The 19,925-nt window shown below is 46.6% G+C and overlaps 1 protein-coding gene and 1 long non-coding RNA gene across 7 annotated transcripts in view; one reads left to right on the top strand and one right to left on the bottom strand.

The window, feature by feature from the left end:
• The window catches only part of LOC136654350 (uncharacterized), a 28,598-nt gene extending 20,323 nt beyond the window's left edge, over nt 1-8,275 (bottom strand). The window contains exon 1 of the long non-coding RNA XR_010794598.1: nt 7,984-8,275. This is a non-coding gene — a long non-coding RNA (uncharacterized lncRNA). The remainder of the gene's footprint in view (nt 1-7,983) is intronic.
• Nucleotides 8,276-8,920: 645 nt separating this feature from the next.
• Nucleotides 8,921-19,925, top strand: part of UBTF (upstream binding transcription factor) — a 46,920-nt gene continuing 35,915 nt past the window's right edge. For 3 of the 6 annotated variants that reach the window (XM_066628068.1, XM_066628069.1, XM_066628064.1), the window contains exons 1-4: nt 8,921-9,324; nt 12,815-12,971; nt 16,016-16,191; nt 18,057-18,140. In XM_066628068.1, the coding sequence (XP_066484165.1) occupies nt 12,914-12,971; nt 16,016-16,191; nt 18,057-18,140 (318 nt within the window). In that variant the 5' untranslated portion in view covers nt 8,921-9,324; nt 12,815-12,913. Of the gene's footprint in view, nt 9,325-9,492; nt 9,668-10,729; nt 11,034-12,814; nt 12,972-16,015; nt 16,192-18,056; nt 18,141-19,925 lie in introns of those variants that run through there. The other 3 variants (XM_066628065.1, XM_066628067.1, XM_066628066.1) reach the window with 3 other exon arrangements.

The following is a 19,925-nucleotide window of genomic DNA, read 5'->3' as shown; positions in this document are numbered from 1 at the left end:
AAAGAATTTCCTCCCCATAGAAAAATAATACAAAATACAAAAATTCTAGGCTAGATTTTTAGCCTAGTCTTATCCTTTCAGTGTGAATGAAAGACTTATCCTTCAGCCTAATCCTTTCACTGTGCAAGGAATGTATTTATTTCTTTAACATGGGGGAGCATTCTGTCAACAAGTAGCAGCCAAGTCTGTTAGCTGAGCAACGGAGGTGTTTCATGCATTGGAAAAAAATGATTTATAATTAACAAATGAAGCAACCTCCCCCCCCCCCCAATTTGTGACTACATTATTGACAACATAAACATAAAATTCTAGGGGACAGCTTGAGGCAAATATTGTTTTTCTGATCTGTATTAATAAAAAGACAAATATGCCCTTGATTCTTCTCAAATTCCCAAATTGTGAATTTGAAAATACTTTAAAATGTGTTTAAATAATACTGATCACATTCTATTACATGTAGCCATGGTGCACTGTTTTCTGCAGATCTTTGAGGGGCACTGTGAAAACAAAAAGGATTTGCACATACAGCCACAGAGTGCATCTTTAGTATTTGAGTTGTGTTTTGGGGGTTCTTTCTTTCCGTCTCCTCCCTTTTCTGGTCCCTACTGTGTTCTTCAGGCCTTCCCACCACCAAGGAGGACAAGGGCTAGAATAAAAATACACATTACATGAACAAAAGAGAGAGAGAGAGAGAAAGCTGTGCTTCAGGTTGGCAGAATGCCCAACTTGGCTAAGAGTTTAAAGGCCACATGGCAGGCAAGCTCTACCAGGCAAAGAATCTTAAACCCACTGAAGTAAGGAGGCCCAAGCCTGGGAAAGTCATCTGTACTCCTATGTGGAACACAGAACAGCTAGGCAGTGCTTACTCCCTTTCTACAAAACAAAATGCAGTCAGGCTTCAGGCCTCCTAGGAAAGATGATTCATGCTCTCATCCAGAAACATGAGCCTGCTACTGGTGGCTATCGGTGGAACAGCACAAGCCCGTAGATGTTTATTCCATTGTGTTTCCCCCCCCCCCAAAGTTTTAACTAGATTTAACTAGGCAGGTTTACTCCCAGGTAAATGTACACCAGACTGCAACTGAAGAGAGAGCAACTCTGCATATGCAAAGTCCCTCAAGTGTCGATTGTTAGGACTTTACATTGTTGTGGGCTGAACCTTAAGAAGCATGGCTTGGTTTCCCTAAGCCCCCAAGGTTTTGTTCTGCCTCTCTGCCTCAACTAATCTTATGATAAACTGCAAGTGTCTTTTGAATGGTTTTTCATCATGAAGCTGTCACATTTTCCAGTTATGGCAAGAGTGTGAGAGTTAGCAAAGCTCAGATTGCTTCTTCCCTATATGACACCGTTCTATTCCCCTTGAAGTGGGGAACCAATCTGAGCTGCACCACTCCAGGTGGCAGGCGAGGGCTCCAGTAACCAAATGCTGCCCGGTTCAAAAAGTTCCCTTCATGCAGAAAGCTACACATCAGGGAGAAGAAGCCCAATGTCTCCCTGAAATGTCAGTTTACTCACAGGAAAGGAATGTTTTCAAATGGAGGTACATTTAGGGCTCAATTCTAACCAACTTTCCAGCACTGGCTTGGATGTGCCAGTGGGGCATGTGCTGCAGCCTGCAGTTGGGGGACAGTCACAGAGGCCTCCTCAAGGTAAGGGCAATGCTTGTTCCCTTACCTCGGAGCTGCATTGCCCTTACCTTGGTGCTGGAAAGTGGGTTAGGACTGCACATTTAGTCACACAAGCTCCCAATTGCTGCATATAGTGGCACAGCCAACTTACTACCAGAGCATTGGCCAAACTAACTAGGGACACAATCCTAACCCACTTTCCAGTACCGACATAAGGACAATGCAGATCCTAGGTAAGGAAACACACATTCCCTTAGGAGGCCTCTGTGAGTGCCACCCAACTGCAGGATGCAGCACATGCCCCACTGGCACTGCTATGCCAGTGCTGGAAAGTGGGTTAGGATTTGGGCCTCCATGAGACAAGGGCAGCCAAGTTTGTTGCCTGCGTTTCTATCTGGGCTAGTCACATATGAAGTAAGGAGATCTTGTTTTTAACATGAAAAGTGATGCATGGGTTACAGGAGCTAAACCCTCCTTTACCTTACCTCCTTGCCATCTGTTTCCGCAAGCACCTTTTCCCCAGCCTGGTGGGCTAGCTAGAGAGAGAGCTCCTAAGGCAGTATTGCTTGAAGAGGAAAAATAGGCTGGGGTTCTTCTCTTATCACCAGATACTTTTCATGCTATAAATAGACAGACACCCCATCCCTCTGCATTACTATGAATAGGGAAGAAACCTAACAAACAAACTTTACTGTCCTTGCCAAGTCTATTTTGGCCCTCAGAACTAGGCAGATCTGGGTTCTCCTTATTAAGATTATAAGGGAAACTCTAGATCTAGTTCCTTCAATGGGGTGGGTGTCACCATGAGCAAAATTTCAGAGTGCAACCCTCAGTGGTACCACCCCTTACTGAAAATTCTCCTCCCTGCCTTAAGCCCATCTGCTTATTTCTAGGAGACAACATATACACTTGCATTGCAAGCTTTTTGTCATCTTTCACTGCAGTTAATTAACTGGAATGTTCAACATTTTAGATGTATTTGTTTTAAGTATTCTTTTTTTGTACGAACTTTCTAAAATAATTTTGTTTAAAATTAAAAGTAGGTCACCATTTTAAAAAAAGCAGCAGAAACAGGGTTGCTAACTCCTGTTGAAGGTCTATAGGTATCAAAGTAGTAGTAGCAGCAGCAGCAGCTATGACTGCTACGGACACATGAGAGAGTGTTAGTAGAGGTATAAACTCTCTAGTTCTGTAAAATGTTATCTCTTTAAAGGAGTTGAGAAAGAGAGAGAATATATGTAGGTGTACACATGCATATATAAAATTAAAATTTAATCTATTAAAATTCACCACATTTCCCTAATTAAGAACTTAAATGACAATCTGCAAAATTTCCAACTGCTGAAGTACACACAAAACTTTAAGGGGCATTTATGAAACAACTAATCATATAAGCCACTAGCAACTGCACTGCACAACACACGCAACAGGCCTCTGTGGCTTAGTAGCAACCTACCTTTCACTAGCACTGTTTGTGACTATTTTAGTAGCCAGCCAGGCATCACCCCAAAGTTGCTGGCAACCAGTGAGAATAATTGCAACAGATTTTGACCAGATAGCAGTACTCTGATGCATTTGATATGGCACTGTTGCAACAACCCTGTGTGTGGGAGAGGCACTCTTTTAACTGCCCTGTGTGTGTGTGTGTGTGTGTGTGTGTGTGTGTAAGAGAGAGAGAGAGAGAGAGAGAGCATCCCATGGCCCAGTTGTGAATGATTTTGTAGATCATGATCTAAATGCATAGTCTTCTTATGATTACCTTTTAAAAACCTTTTTAAGTATGCAGTTGCAATCTAATACCTAAATCCTAGTCATACTCAGCTGAAAGTATTAAAAGTTGAAAATGTGATTTCAGTGGAACTTACCACCATGCTAAACGTAGAGAGAAAAGAAGCAGTACATACTATGCTTATTCACAGTTCAGAAATGTATTTACTTGGAAGGCACATTTTATTTATTTAAAACATTTATATATGCTGTTTTTCAAATAAAAAATTTCCACAGAGATTTATTTTACACACACACACACACACACACAAACACACCACACACCAAAAATATCACAGCAATTAAAACTGCTAGTTAAAAACTCAGCCTTAAAAAACTGGGAGAATAAAAGATGCCCAAAAGATTGTAGCATTGGCATCAGGTGAGCTGCTCTGGGGATTGAGCTCCATAGACGGGGAACTGCAATTAAAGTCCTCTCTCTGGTCACCAGCCACTGAGTCTCAGATGACAGGCATCCAGGCAAGTGTCTTTGAAAACAATCTGAACACATAGGCCGAGTTGATGTGGGAATGGGTGTTTCTTCAGGTCCCAACCTGTACAGAGCTTCAGCTATCATTACCAGTATATAAGATTCAACAAATGTGGAGGGGGGGGCTGGCCCTGAAAAGGGGCTATTTGTAGGCCACTCTGAGCTCCCCTGAGGAATAAACATAAAATTTTACATATATCACTGCAATTAGGATATATATATATCATTTCCTACATTACTGGCATGGATTGCAGTGAATAGACAGAAACCAATGAAATATTACTCTTAGGACTGGTTTCCTAAGAGTAAAAGATGGCATAAAGATACTATGTGAATCTGATGATTTGATCATCTGGCACTTGACACTGACATAATTTGACATGGTTTTCAATGTAGGCCCATTTGAACTATTGACAGACTAACTGATCGGATGAGAATGGACAGGTGAAATGCAGCAACTGTGGTCAAACCGGTGATGGTCAATGCTGCAGGCTTCAATATGGCATCCACTTGAGTGGATCCAAACCTGGAATGCATGCACAGCATTCTTACATTTTCTTTCCCTAACTCTGTCTACAAGCAATTCAGGCAGCCCAATCCTAAACTGCACTGGTGCAGTGGGGCTGCATGGCCTACACTGCATCCAATGCCACTTGGGAGGCGGATGCATGTCTCCTCAGAGTAAGGGGATTTATTTCCCCTTACTTCAATTAGAGCCTCAGCCATTCCTATGGGGCTTCTTGGACTTGCGCCAGTCATGTAGCTGGCACAAATCTGGCAATCCTGACATAATATCAGATGAGTCAGGAAGGGGGTTAAGATATGCAGGCTTCCAAGGATGCTACCCTCCTGTGGGGTTAGATCCATCCCATTCCACCCCCCTGCCCAAAAACACTTCCACCCTACCTCCAAAAGACCCTCCTGCCACCTTCTCCCATTCCCCATGCCGCCAGCACAACCTCCCTAACTTGTGCTGGCCTTGGTTGCTCCTGGATGCAGTGCTGGTAGACTGGCACAGGTGCTGCCGGCTCATGAGTAGCCACAAACGTGCTTTATGGCATGTTTGTGACACTCTGAGTTGGTACAGGGACAGCTGTGCCAGCTGATGGACAAGTTAAAATTACAGTGTGAGGCTGCAATCCTATCCTTGCTTACCTGGGAGGAAGCCCCATTGACTATAATGGGATTTACTTCTGAGTAGATATGCATAGGCTTGAGCTGAGTTTATTTTCACCAATAATATCTTCTCTGTGCATAAAATTGATATCACAACCATCCAATTTACAGATTTCATAGTATATATTTATTTAGGAGTATGTGTCATTATGTCTCTGAATGGGTAGTTAACATTTAGAAACATGAAGACAACAAAGGATAGGCTCCAATGGACTTGTGAGTAGTTGTATGCACCTCATGGGGCTTTGGATTTAGTGTTTCTTAAACAGCACTGATCCCCACCCTCTGCCATGCTCTAGTCTGGCAGATCACTTCAGAAACCCCTATGAGCACAGGGTGATGAAGCAGGTGTCTTGGAAAGGTGTACAGGTACATATTGCTGATGTGATTTTATTGCCACCTGTGGATGTTGGTTGTGTAGAAAGCCAGTAAAAGGCTTGGTTTTGCAGACAATTCCCACAACGGTTACCTTAAAGTGCCATTATTCAACAAAATAACTTCAAAAGGGACAAATTCCAGCATCAAATTGCTAAACTAGAATTTATCAATTAAGTTTGATACTCCTTAGGCCTCAATAGAGTGGTTTTCTCAACCACTAAATTAGCATAGCAAAGCTAGGAAGATTGTGTTATTACCAAAGTTTACAGCTGCAAATAGTTACCCTGCTTATCTGAGCTCAGCATGTACCTGAACATAGAAGTCACAGACAGCACCTCTTGTATTTCATGGCTCTTTAAGCCCCTTTAACAATATTTTTCTCTATAGACCTTTGTGTAGAATGTTACAAAGATCCTTGGAAGTCATCTAGTCCAACCCCTGCTTAGTGCAGGCAACTCCTACAACATCCTTGAGAGGAGGCCATCCAACCTCTGCTTGAAAACATTCAATGAGCCCACACCTCATCAGGCAGACTGTTTCAGTGTCAGACAACTTATAGTTAGGAAATCCTTCCTAAAGGCAAACTTATATCTACCTTCCTAAAGGCAAACTTATATCTACCTCTCCCCTATACTTTCAACCCACTGATTTTAGTCTTGCCCTCAAGAGCCACAGAGAGTAGGTTCTCCCCTGCTTCTGCTAGACAGCCCTTCAGTTACTTGAAGATGGTTGTCCTCTTCTCCAGGTTACATAAACCAAGCTCTTCTAGCCACTACTCATAGGACCTGGTTTTCAGGCCCCTCACCATTTTAGTTGCCCTCTTCACACAAATCTAAAAACAAAACAAACAAAAAATAACACTTTATGCATCTTATGAAGTGAGCTCTAGTTCACAAAAGTTTATGTCACTTAGGGCACAATTCTAACCAACTTTCCAGCACCGAGGTAAGGGCAATGTAACTTGGAGGTAAGAGAACAAACATTGCCTTACCTTGAGGAGGTCTCTGTGACTGCCCCCCAACTGCAGGATACTGCACATGCCCCACTGAAAAGCTATGCCAGTGCTGGAAAGTTGGTTAGAACTGTGCCCTTAAGAACATAATAAGAGCCCTGCTGGATCAGGTCAAAGGCCCATCTAGTCCAGCTTCCTGTATCTTACAGTGGTCTACTAGATGCCTCAGGAAGCACACAAGACAACAAGAGACCTGCCCTCTCTTGCAGCTGGCATTCTGAGGTGTTAAGAACATAACAGGAGTAAGTCCCATTGGACTCAACCAGAATTACTTCTGAGTAAACATGTACAGATTACACTCCTGTGCAAGCATGCAGATGTGTGCAGCCTGATCCCCTGACCATTTACATAAGAACATAAGAACAGCCCCACTGGATCAGGCCATAGGCCCATCTAGTCCAGCTTCCTGTATCTCACAGCGGCCCACCAAATGCCCCAGGGAGCACACCAGATAACAAGAGACCTCATCCTGGTGCCCTCCCCTGCATCTGGCATTCTGACATAACCCATTTCTAAAATCAGGAGGTTGCGCATACACATCATGGCTTGTACCCCATAATGGATTTTTCCTCCAGAAACTTGTCCAATCCCCTTTTAAAGGCGTCTAGAGTAGACGCCAGCACCACATCCTGTGGCAAGGAGTTCCACAGACCGACCACACGCTGAGTAAAGAAATATTTTATTTTGTCTGTCCTAACCCGCCCAACACTCAATTTTAGTGGATGTCCCCTGGTTCTGGTATTATGTGAGAGTGTAAAGAGCATCTCCCTATCCACTCTGTCCATTCCCTGCATAATTTTGTATGTCTCAATCATGTCCCCCCTCAAGCGTCTCTTTTCTAGGCTGAAGAGGCCTAGAAAACACCTATTTACTCAGGTGTAAATCTCATCTCCTCTCCAACAAGTTCAATGAACCATATTCCCATGTAAAGGTGCATAGAATAGGCCTTACACTAATTACACAGGCCTACAAAATTGAGGATCAAAAGTTTTTCCCAAACTTTATGGTGGTATGATATGAATTTGGGGTGCCGATTCCAAAAATGGCATCTGTTTTGCCCTATTACATCTAGTTTTGGAGATATAGTATAGCCTCATTAGTGAATGGTTCAAGCAGCTTCCTCTAAACTATCTACCTGTCCCAAAAGGACTCACAATCTAAAAAGATGCCAAAAAACACCAGCGCACAGCCACTAGAAAAGACACTGCTAGGGTGAGGAGGGCCAGTTACTCTCCCCCTGGTAAACAGAAGAGGAGCACCCACTTGGAAAAGTGCCTCTTACCCAGTTTAGTGCATTGTACATGCACTAAAAACTGCAAAATATAATGTATGATGAAAAGACATCTTTGTGAGGTGGCATCTTTTATGCATAGACTGATAACCTATGCATAAAAGTTTATCTATACATAAAAATCTATTGATAATTTATAAATTGAAAAATACATGTTAGCATTGTCTGAATTTAAAAATAAATTTCAGAGTAACCTTAGTACATATACCGCTTACATTTGAAACACAGACAAGAACCTTACCTCTGTCTCAGTTCCCCAAGGGGGGAAGAGAAGGTAGAGAAAAGGTTTCCCATTCCTACCTATTGCAAAGCAGGACAAAAAAAGAATAAGCCAATGTGCAGATCATTCCAGGTCGTCCTTTTTTACTGCAAAAGGAGGAGAAAATACACGTTGATGAGCTCTGGCTTCCTCTCCCCCAGCCCTTTAAAGCACACTGCATTTTGTGTGTCTGTAAAAGTCGCTTTTGCTTATGGGATCGTGGTTAATTTGGCAGGCAACTCCAAAAGCAGATGATTGGCTATGGCCGGGGATGACGCCCTTAACAACAAAGGTGGAGCTGGAAAAAATTAGATTAAAAAAAGAAGAAAAAAAGAGAGGGGGTGGGATAGAGAAGTCTGGCTTTTGACTGAGAGATCCATTAGAAGAGTGTCATTTGCACGCAACGGTGGAGAATCCAACCCCAAGATGACTGTCAATAATCCTCGACGGGGAGGGGGGGGAGAACCACAACCACCCTCCCTCCCCCCATCTTGTTTACAAGGAAGACCAGCTGCTGGCACCTTAAAAAAATGTCAGTTTGTTGCCAAAAATATGTCTACCCACAAAAAAAAATAATCTGGTGGCTTTGCAAGGATAGGTTGATCCTTTTCAAATATATATATTTATATTTGAGATTCCTCTTCCCTCCCCTCCCAGCTCCTTTGGATGAGATCTTTGGAAGGCAGGGAGGGGGCAAGGGGGAGGGGGCAAGAAGAATTAAAATCGAGCGCGTGTGATTTGTGATCGCTTTGCAAACGCCAAAGGAAGAGGATTTGTTGCAAACGTAAGGTTTTTTTTTCCCCTCCTCTCTTTCCCTCGGCTCTCTCTTCCCTTTCCCCTCCTCCCTCTCCTTCTCGGTTGACTACAGTGTTGCAAAAGCAAAGAGCAATAAAAACATACGCACAGACACACAAGACACACACACCGGGACAGAGATAAGGCAGACCCACAACCTGGGAGAGATCAGAACACCAGGAGAGATCTGGAGCCCCAGGGGGTGGCAAAAGGACAGAGATGTTGCCTTTTCTTGCTGCCACCAGCCCGTCTCGGGAGCAGATGGAAAAGTGGGGAATGGTGGAGAAGGGCTGTGAGGTTGCCTAAGGATCCGGGAGCCGAAAAGAGACCGGCTGATTGGAAGAAAAAAGCAGAGAGATGGAGGCGGGGGAAGTGCGAGCTCTCTGCGGGGACTGGAGCGAGTCCACGCCCGGGGCCAGCGCTGCAGAGCTGGCGTGCATTCAACCAACGCTTCCCAGCTAAAACAAGCCGAGGGAAGGAGAGGGGGCAAAAAAAGGGGAGCTTTCCTCGGCGCCTTCCGATCTGCAGGTAGGTTGCAGACGTCCCCTCGAATCCGCTCCAGCATGGAGCCCCCTGTTGCAAGAGGAGGGTGGGTGGGAAAGGACGGATCAGGGGGAGGGGGGCGAAGAAGGCACGATCCGAGGCGAGGCGAGGCTGCCTGGCTGGCTGTAGCCGGGGCTGGCTTTGCGGCAGGGCGAGCGCATGTGGAGCTCGCCATTAACCCGACGCAGCGCTCCGCCATCTGGGGCTGGAGGGAGGCGCTTTTGTTACCTCCTCGGGCTCCGGCAGTGGAAGGAGACGAGCAGGCAGGCAGGCGGGCGGCTGCTGCAGCAACAGCACCCGCACCCGCCTCTTCTTTCCAGCCTCCTCGGTAAGACTGGGGGAAATGTGGGCTTGGTTCGTGCTTTGGGGCGCTTCACCATCCTCATCATCATTATTATTATTTTTAAATTGCAAACGCCTTTTGGACTTTTCCTTTGAAATTTTTCGGTCACCCGCATTTTGGGGTTTTTTTGTGTGTCTTTTTCATACTCGAGGGTTGCAATTTGGGGGGGGTTGCTTTTCCCACCCTCCCCCCACATTTCGGGGTTGCATTTGGGTCCTTTACGATCACATTCCAGGGCACGTTCCGAGGGGGGACTCGCCCTTGTCCTGCCTTCCACGCGCTCAACTGGCAGGAAAGGCCCCAGGGGTCGGTCGGCCATGGGAGAATCAGAAGGAAGGCGGCGGCAAGGCGCCTTCTCCCAAGCCGCTCTGCTTGGTGGCGGCGGGAACCAGCTTGGAAGAACCGGGAGGGGAAGCTAGAGGGAGACCCGATTCCCCTCTTCTCCCCCCCCCGGGGTTCCTTTCGAACCGAGGGGGCCCTGCCCAGGCTGGGAAGAAAGGGAGGCGGTGGAAGGGAAGCCACCAAGCCGCCTCCGCCGCCGCCTTTCTCTGGCTGCCTGCAGAGGGAGGGGAGCCAGTCGGCGGCGGGGGGAACGTGTGCCTTCCCCCGCCTTTTTCGCCACGGTCGCTGCGCACCCGGGCTTTACAACTGCCGTGCTGGTTTTAATGGTACTAAACGGGCAGAGAAGCTGCAGCGGGTCCCCCTCTCCTCTCCCGCGCCGGGGAGCCTGGAGCGAGCTGAGTCGCCATGGCCTCCCCGACCGGCTGCAGCCAGCGCACGCTCCGCCATCCGGAGGGTGGATCCATTCACAGGCTGGCTTCTCGGCGCCTGCCCGCCCGCGCGTCCCCCCCTCCTCTTTCCCCCCTTTCCCCGGCGAGGAGCGCTTTTCGGGGGGCCTCCCGCTGCGGGTGGGTGTGGAGAAGCGGGCGGACGGGGTCTGACTCGCCCGCCGAGCGCCGTGCGCCCTGGGCGCGCAGGGGGAGGCGCTCCCCGGGGGTCTGGGCGCTGGAGAAGGCGGCCGCGGCGGCAGCCAGGACGTGCTGCCCTCCCTCGGCTCTGCCTGGACGCCCCCAGCCGGGCATTCATTTCTTCAGCCAGCCTTCCCCGCCCCCCTTCCACCAGCGGCTCCGATGGGGCGGCTGCTGCAGCAGCAGCGGCGGCGGCTCCACTCCGGCTCCCTTCTGCTCCTCCCCACTCGCGCCTGCAGCCGCCGCCGCCACAACGAGGCGGGCTCGGCTCGTCCTTATTAGCCGCCTCGACCGGCAGAGAGACGTCGCAATCGCCTGGTGCCCTCCGCCACGCATCGGGCATCGGCTGGAGAAAGCTGCGGGGTCCGTGGCTTGGCGCTCCGGTACGGGGGTTGGAGGGGGGGCGAGGCACACCAAGCCTCCAGACACCTTAGTGACCGTGGAAGGCGGCGAAGAAGGGGAAGGGATCTGGGGGGGACCGTGCCGAAGACCGACTTGCTCCCTGGGAGGCTGGCTGGGGAGCTGTGCGAGTGGGAAAGAGATCCAGTGGATCGAAATCAGGATCTGTTCTGGAGCGGGGGTGGGAGGGAAGGGAAGGGACCAGATTTACATGAAAAAGAGGCGATGAGAGTTTGGGGGGACCCAGGCTGACTTCTTATGGGGATCACCGCAGTCGCTGGAGGGAGATCCCGTGGGGGGCAAGAGATCTCTCGGCGAGCCAAAGCCGAGGAACCCGAGAGAGGAAGCGCTGGATTAGATCTTGCGCAGTGGATCCTGCGGAGATCCAAGAGAGCGAGTCAAGGGGAGAGAGGGAGCGATCCTGGAATGCGGCGGCCAGAAGATTCCCTTTCCTCGGGCAGTCGATCTTACGAGCGCTGGGATCTGGCGTCCGCCAGCAGGGAGGCGAGGCTGGGTCGAGACGCCGTCTTCTTGCCCCATGAGCCAGTTTGGGAGGCAGGGAGCCAGATGGCTGGAGCCTGTCCGGGGCTTAAGGGTTGGGGCGGCTGGAGGTGGCGGCGCTGGCGGCTGGATGGTTCCGTGCGGCGGCGGCACCCGCAGGGCGTGTGGAGGGAAGGAGGCGGGGGAAGGAGGAGAAGCAGCTGCAGCAACAGCCCCGACGGCTCGGCTCTCTCTCGCTCCCTCTCCCGCCCGCCTGCCTGGAGACAGGCAGGGAGAGGCGGCCAGGCACGCAGCAAACAGCAGCAGCTGCGGCTCTCCGGCTGCAGGGCGGCGTCGGCGAAGAAGAAGATTGGCTGGCGGTGGTGCGGCCTCTGAAGAGCAGCGGGGAGGGAAGGGAGGGGGGAAAAAGCCTCGCAGATCCCTCCCACTCGCCTGGCCTGCCTCCCTCTCCTTCCCATCCCGCCCACTCCGTGCCAGAGATTTCTGCTCCTCTCTCGGCCCGTTTTCCCCCTGTTGATCTTCCAACCAGCCACACTGACTTTCCCTCCCCGGACGGCTTACCCCAGCTCCTTTTCCCTGCCTCACAGATGAGCTTTCCACCCTTTTAAGGCTGGCTAGTCCCCCCCCTGCTTTATTCCAGTTCCCAGCAAGCCTCCCTTCTTTGGTGAGATCCTGCACCCCCATATATAACATTTCAAGCCCTCCCCCCCCCCCGCTGTGATGCATCAACCATATTTCCCAGTATTTTGCTGTGAAATGGATCCCACTCCAGGGATCTGCCTTTTTCTTAATCTTACAACCCAACCCTATGCATGTCTACTCAGAAGTAAGTCCCATCGGAGTCACTGGGGCTTACTTCCAGGAAAGTGTGGATAGGATTGGGGATTTTCTGTTAAATTGATCCCACCAAGTCCTTTAGCATAATAATCTTCCTCCCCATTAATGCGTGGTCCCTGCATCTAGGCCTTTTTGGGAGGGGGATCTCTGAGTCCAAATTATGCTCCAATTTGTACTGTTATCCTGACCACCATCATTGATGCAAAGAGAGGGAGTTCCAAGGTGTTGCCAGCTGTGTTCGCCCACGAGATAAAACAATTCTGCTGTTGTTCCTGGTCACTTATCTCAGGGTGACAGACAATGCATCCTGATCTTGCTTCCTTCAGTTCCACCCCTGAAGTTGCAGATTAAAGTTTATGGACGCTTATCTCGGATAACTTCTTATAAACAAGCAGAGGCCTAACTCCAGTTTGTTTGTGTTTTTCAGGTTGAAGATTGATTGTTTGACGCCACCGTGAAGGGGGGAGAGAGGGAGCTGGAAGGGGGAGACCCAGGAGGTGTCACCCTAGGGTCCAAAAGGTGGAGGATGAACGGAGAAGCGGATAGTCCAACCGACTTAGAAATGACAGCCCCCAAAAATCAAGGTGAGAAGATGTACTTGAAATATTGTGTAGGCCACTCTAACCCCAGCTCTGAGTGCTCCTACCCCCATAATCTTTATTTGGAAAAGCCCAACTCAAAATTAAACTATTTTTAAAGCGTTCAGGATGCAGTGGTGCATTTGAAAATTGCTGAGAATCAGAACTGTGGAGGGAGGGTTTAAGGTGTATGTGTGTAAAAGTGTTGGTGTTCCTTAGGGGATGGGGGGTGGCAAATGCCCTGGGGGTGCCACTGCAACCCCCTCCCCCACTTTTTTTAAACTTAAAGCTCCCTTAAAGGGCCTTCAGAGTGCCCCGGCCTCCCCAGTAGGCCTTCTGAGGCCTTCGGTAGGCCTTCTGCTAAAAACCAGAAGTGATCTTTTTAGGCCTTCCAGAGACCTCAAAAGGCCTGCTGGGGGATGGGGAAGCCACACTCTCTGGCACTCAGAGGACCAAAGGCCAAAACCTTCACTTCCAGTTTACCGGAAGTGACTTTTTTTGCCTGGGCGGGCATTTTCCGATACTGGCCCTGGGTGGCTAAAGGGGCCAGGATAGCAATTGATATAAGCTCCAGTTTTAACATCTACATGTTGTGTTTTCAAACTGATTTTCAGAGCCTGTTTATATTTTAATTCTTGTAGAATAGGTACAGTGTTTTTAGCACATATAGATTAACTTCTGGTGTTGTTGCATGAATTATACTTATGATTAATTTCTCCTGTGATACCAGTGCCCAGCTGTTCTTGCAGCAACTTCATTTCCTCTAGTCACCCCCATTCTCTATTTCTTGAACCAGATATTACTGACAGTTCACTCCTATGATCACTCACTGGTGTTAGTTTAAAATGTTCAGTGAACAAAATTGGTCTTAAACATCCATTACGTTATACAGTACTGTAATTAAGCACAGCCAGCTTATGTGCATCTGTAATGAGAGAGCCTTCTAGGGCATGGGACTACTACTGTGTGTGCTTTATCTTAAAAACAAAACAGAATATACCAATGGACAAAGGAATAAATATTTTATTAGCTCTTAGCTACGTATGCATCATTCCTTTTAAGAAATTCTGTATTTGCCTCTTCTGCAGATTTTTCCTTAATTTTATTGTTTAGAATAGAAGTAACCTTTTTAGTTGCACAGTAGTGTTTAATTAAACATGGAGTTTTCAGACATGTGGTACATAGGCTATACATGCTGCCATGTGCAGATAAGGCCTTTATGATCCCGACTTAAGAATTGAATGCTGGAATTTGACGTACTTGGTGTAATAAGCCATTGTTCATAGCATGTTGGTTGGTGCTTTGCTATTATTTTGTTTATGCTCCTAGGTTTTGCTACCAATATAGCATAGGATAGTGGTTCCCAAACTGATGAGTTGCAACCCACCAACCTGAGAAGCACTTAACTCTGGCCCCTTAAGAAGCAAGGAGTGTGGAAGGCAGCAGTGCGATCCCCAGCATCATGCTGCTGGTGGGGGGGAGGGTTTTTTCCACTTATCTGAGGGTGTGCCAGCCTCTGGGGTGTGCAAGGAGCCCTGTGGATGCCTTTGCAGAGCTCACCATGCCTCTGTAATACTAAAAATTCAGTTAAAATCACTTCCTGTTTACGATCGAGAACAGGAAGTGTCTTTCAATCAAGTTTTTTTACCATTACAGAGGCTTGGGGAGCTTTGCAGAGACGTCCACAGGGCTCTCTGTACCCCCCAGAGGCTGGCATCCTGTTAGATAAGTGGAGCGTGCGCGCACACGCACACACACACACACAACGGTAGCCCAATCCCTAGGGATCACGTTTCTGCCTTTTCTCCTCCCCCACACATATGTACAGTGCTCCCAACTGCCTTGTAGGAGTTTGGGAGACACTGGTGTAGGAACTGCAAGCATTTGAACTGATGGTGCTCAGTGGTAATATATTTAAAATATTTATATCCCTTTTTTTGTCGCACAAAGTGTGTAATTGGTATTACTATATCTTAAAAACCCAAATCTTCAATGATACTGATAGATCTTGAGCATTTTTATTTTTTAGGTTGCAATCCTGTTCACGCATATCTGGGAATAAGCACCATTGACTATAATGGGACTTATTTCTGAGTAGACATGCACAAGATTGGGCTATTACGCTGTTTCGCATGCTACTGCAGCAATTTTCAATCTTTCATCTCATGGCACACTGACAAGGCACTAAAATTGTCAAGGCACACCATCAGGCTTTTGACAATTGATAAGGCAAACTATGCTGCCAGTGGGGGGGGCGGCTCACATTCCCATTGGCCCTACTAATAAATGATCTTCTCCCAAATTCCTGTGGCACACCTTTGAACCACTCGGCACAGTGGTTGAAACTGGCTGTGCTACTGTAACAGGAAATACAAAAATTAGATGCTCTTTTCTTTTGAGCATTAGTTCTTATGTATTAAACTGTAAGTTATCTCATACCTAGAGGGAAGGAATCTGCCCCTTTTTTCAGAATCCTCAAAAGTGGAGGTCCATTGAGCTCTTATAGTACAGTATTTACACTTTAATATTTAAATGATTTAGTTGGCAAAGAACCATTTAGTTAAACCATTTCTGCCCAATGATGCATATACTCAACAGGGACCAAACTGTGGGCCAGGCAAAAATTGGTTAAGCCAGCGGTTCTCAAACTCCCAGGGAACCTGAGAACTGCTGCAAATCCTTGCAGGGGCGGAGGGGGGGAAGTCAGCAGGGGCAGGGGAGACGGCAGCAATGCAATCCCCAGGATCGCGTTGCTAAGGGGGCTGGCATGCACTTACCAGTCCCTGCAGCGGCCTCCTGTGGGTGCAGGGAGCCCTGCACGACACTTTGCAGGGCTCCCCAAGCTTTAGAAATTGAAAATGGAGCAGTTGCACCCCACTTCTGGCTTGCAATCAGAAACTGGAAGTGGGGCATTTTGATGCTCCAGTTTGAGAACCACTGGGTTAAGCGGTACAGGGTTCATAACTAGTTAGCAATCCTGGTTTTATGACATATTGTAAGATATTTAGATGATATATAGATGTATCATTTCCCTTCCTGGTTTTTCCCAGACCGTTGGACCCAGGAGGACATGCTGAACCTGTTGGAGTGCATGAAGAACAACCTGCCCACCAATGACGGCAGCAAGTTCAAAACCACCGAATCACACCTGGATTGGGACAAAGTTGCCTTCAAGGACTTCTCTGGTGACATGTGCAAGATGAAATGGATTGAGATCTCCAATGAGGTAACTGCTTGTTTGGTCTAATAAGGCCTGTGTCCAAATATGCTATATGAATGAAAAATGATGCTGTCATGTGGGTTAGTCTTACAATTCTGATGTACTGCCAACAGTGACTTTTCCAGTAAGGCAACAAGACTGGGAGGCTGCCTGCTTCCCCAGATCCTGTCTTTCCTGCAGTTGCCTTTACCCATTATCACACTGTGCCATCTCGGATTGATCTACTTCAAACTGTCATAAACAGATGCCTTTTGTTGTAGGTTTTTACACTTAATCCCACCTCTTGACTACTCCTTTTTTCTCTCCCTAGCCTCTTCATTAACTTTTTTTCTGGCTGGTTGGTCTTATGTTGCTCTCTGTGTCGTTGTCACATTGAAATTTCTGTGGAAGATGGCCAGGATATTCTGAATTTAAAGTCATGATTCTTTAAAAAAAAAAATTGGTCTCAAAGGGAGGCTCCAGTATAAAACAGCTGAGTGAGATTTAATTAGTAAATTTGATACTATAGAAATGGAAGACAGCATTTGGGAGAGGTTTTCTTGCTAGGGAAATATTTATTCCTATTTTAAAGTGTGTGTGTGTGCTCATTCTTGCATTGCTAATTTATCACCAATGGCAACTAATTGGTATGAGATAGCTAGCGCTCTGTTTGGGTCTTATTTTCATTTTATTGTCTGCATAAAAATGCCTGCACTTTTGGGGCCTTTTGGCCTCGCTTTAAAATTTTTTCCCCCTTCCTCTTAGTCTGCAATCCTACACACACTTATCTGGGAGTAAGTTGAACCTAGTGGGAGTTACTTCTTAGTATGCTTAGGATTGTGCTATTAATCTCTTATTTAAAGGGGGGGGTCACATCATGTGCTAGCCCATAAAAGCTTATGCCATGATAAATTAGTTAGCCTTTAAAGTGTCATAGGATTCCTTGTTTTTGTGCTGCCCGTTTGGAATTTGCTACGATTTAATGTCTGTTTAGTAGCAGCCATACACAAGATGTTACACTGAAGGAGTATGGCACCTGCTCCAAGGATGACAAATGACATTCTTAGTCACATAGGCAATTACTGGGTCTGTCCACGGATTAATCTGCTTAATATAGGAGGCCCTCAGTATCCACAGATTCAGAATCCACTGATTTGATCATCCACAGGTTCAGAACTTGCAGATTTGGGCCCACCTAGACCCTCTGAACCTATCTGGAGCATGATCTGAGGGCCAGGGAGACTGCAAAAAAAAAAAAAAGCAACTTCTGGTTTCTGTCACCAAAAGTGACGTTTTTATGCCCTTATAAGGCATTCTGAGGCACTTATAAGGGCATAAAAACATCACTTCTGGTTTCCCCAAGAAACTGGAAGTCGCTTCTTTTGCCCTAAACAGCCCTCAGATCACCTTACGGACCTGAACAGAGTGCAGTTCTGATTGAGTTTGGAGGGTTTAGGGTGCCCAAATCTGCAGATTTGAGCATCCACGGATTTCTGTATCCACGGGGGTTCCAGGAACAGAACTCCCGTGGGTAAGGAGGGCTCCCTTTCATTCAAATGAAAGTACATTTGCAAATTATCAAAGCCTTTATTTCATTGCCTTTTTTTGAGAATTAAAGGAAATATGAGAATTTGTACGTTTAATAACTACCTCTTGTTAGCTGTTTCAGATTATTTTGCTTCATATTTGCTTCATAACAGAATCAAAATAACTTCAGAAAATGGAACAAGTGTGTCCTTAACTATCAATCTCTCTGTTTAAAGTCAGCCCTCATGGATTTAATCATGTAGCTTTAGTTAATTTTGACACAACAGATAAAATACGTTGGCTGTAGAAATGTAGTTCATGTAGTTTTTCATCCCATACCCTTCTACTGCTGGCTGTCCCTGCAGGTGAGGAAGTTCCGAACACTGTCTGAATTGATTACGGACGCTGAGGAGCATGTGAAAAACCCCTACAAGGGCAAAAAACTGAAGGTAGGTTTTGATTTAATGAAGACATGGGTCAGCAATAAAACTTACTCTTCTGAATCAAGCTGGCTGTTCTGGTATCTTTCTTGCTTTGCTCATGTGGTGCAGTTTTTAGTCCAATGTTTCATTTAAGAGGCACTTAACTGAGGCACACTTTTTTGGGTAACTACATTTTTGGACTCATTTTGGAATCCCTCAGAGGGATTTTGTTTTTTAAGGACCTTGTGAAACTTTTGCCTCAGACATGTGTCATTTCATACACCCTTTATTTTTCCACAACAAAGGGTATTATCATTCTGCGGTGTTTCAAGCTACCCCCCCACAGTACTTAGAGTTCAAAGTGTCACTTAAAATGGCGTTGGTGACCAAGAGGAAATGAAATTCTTTGCATCTAAGATACTAAGAAGCACTAAATTGGTAGTTCTCAACCTGAGCCATATCCCTCACCCTGGGGACCACACCATACTTCTAGAGGACCACATGGAAAAAATTAGAACATTAAAAGACCGCAGTAAGTTTCTGAGGGGCCACCCAAACTCAATTTCTAGGCATATAGTGAAATCGCCACAAGAATCACACTGAATAAAGCACCAATTATCATAGTATTTTTTGTTAGGCGGCCTTATGATGCTTATAGACTATTTTACATTTACATATTAAATTGGGAGTTGTTGATATGTCCATTTCAGCTTGCTAATAAACTTCAGTATGTGTGAAAATGTTTTATTTCAACATCTGGTAATCAAAATGCTTTTCTAAAGTATAGGAGCGTACTTTACTTAAGGTACTTAGATTTAAAATGGTCATGATTTTTCTGGTTTTTTTCCTGAATTTAACATAATGGTACACCTTACTGTTACGTAGAAAATGATCAACTTTTGTTCCCTTGTGTCTCTGTGAGTCATTTTTTGGAGACTATCTTCTGACTGGGTGAAGGTAAGGTCATAGTTGTGTGACTTGTTCAAAAACACAGCAGAGTAGGCTACTCCCCAAGTGGATAATTCTGCCAAATCTCTGCACTGGAAGTGGTTGAATGATCTATTTGCATCTAGTGCAGAGATTTGCCTACCCTTCTTCAGAAGGCTGACTGAAAGATCAAGAACAGTGGATCATACAGAGAGACCCCAGGACAATCTCCTCTGAAGATGAGTGCTTTTGACAACTTCTAATAATTCATGTTAATTCTCACTATCTTAGTAGTATTTTCCTGGCAAGTAATTTGAGAGCAACTCAACTTGAAAACTGAGTTTGATCACACACACTCACCACTCAACAGTGCTGCTTCCCTGAGTTACATTCTCTGTCTGGAAGAATTGTTGCAAAAAATATAAATGTGTCTTTGAATCTGTCTTCATTCCATGAGGAGTAAAGATAATTTACAGCTCAATCCTATCCCTGACTGGCCTGCGCTATATCCAGCACAGGGTAGGAGATGGCTCCCGCACAACCTGGAGTAAGAAATTCCCTTACCCTGTGTAGTGTGGCAGCCACCACAATGGGACTACTCGGATCTGCGCCAGCAATTTCACTGGCGCAGATCTGAGCAGTTCTCTGTAACTCTGGGGTGCTCGGGAGGGGCTTAGGACATGACCAGGCTGGTCCTACCCCCCCTCCCAGGCCTGATCTGCCCTCCCTCCACCCTTCCCAACTCCCTGTGCTGCCTCCCTAGGCCAGCGTGAACTTGCCCCATCCTTGTGTTGGCCTCCCCAGCTCACAAGGCCTCCCGCCTCCTCCTTACAATATGTTTGCAACACTCTTGGGCCACCACAGGAGATTTATGCCAGCCAATCG

Source organism: Tiliqua scincoides, chromosome 5 (genome assembly GCF_035046505.1).
Source record: "Tiliqua scincoides isolate rTilSci1 chromosome 5, rTilSci1.hap2, whole genome shotgun sequence".
Taxonomy (NCBI): Eukaryota; Metazoa; Chordata; class Lepidosauria; order Squamata; family Scincidae; genus Tiliqua; species Tiliqua scincoides.
This window is presented reverse-complemented; position numbering and strand designations above follow the sequence as displayed.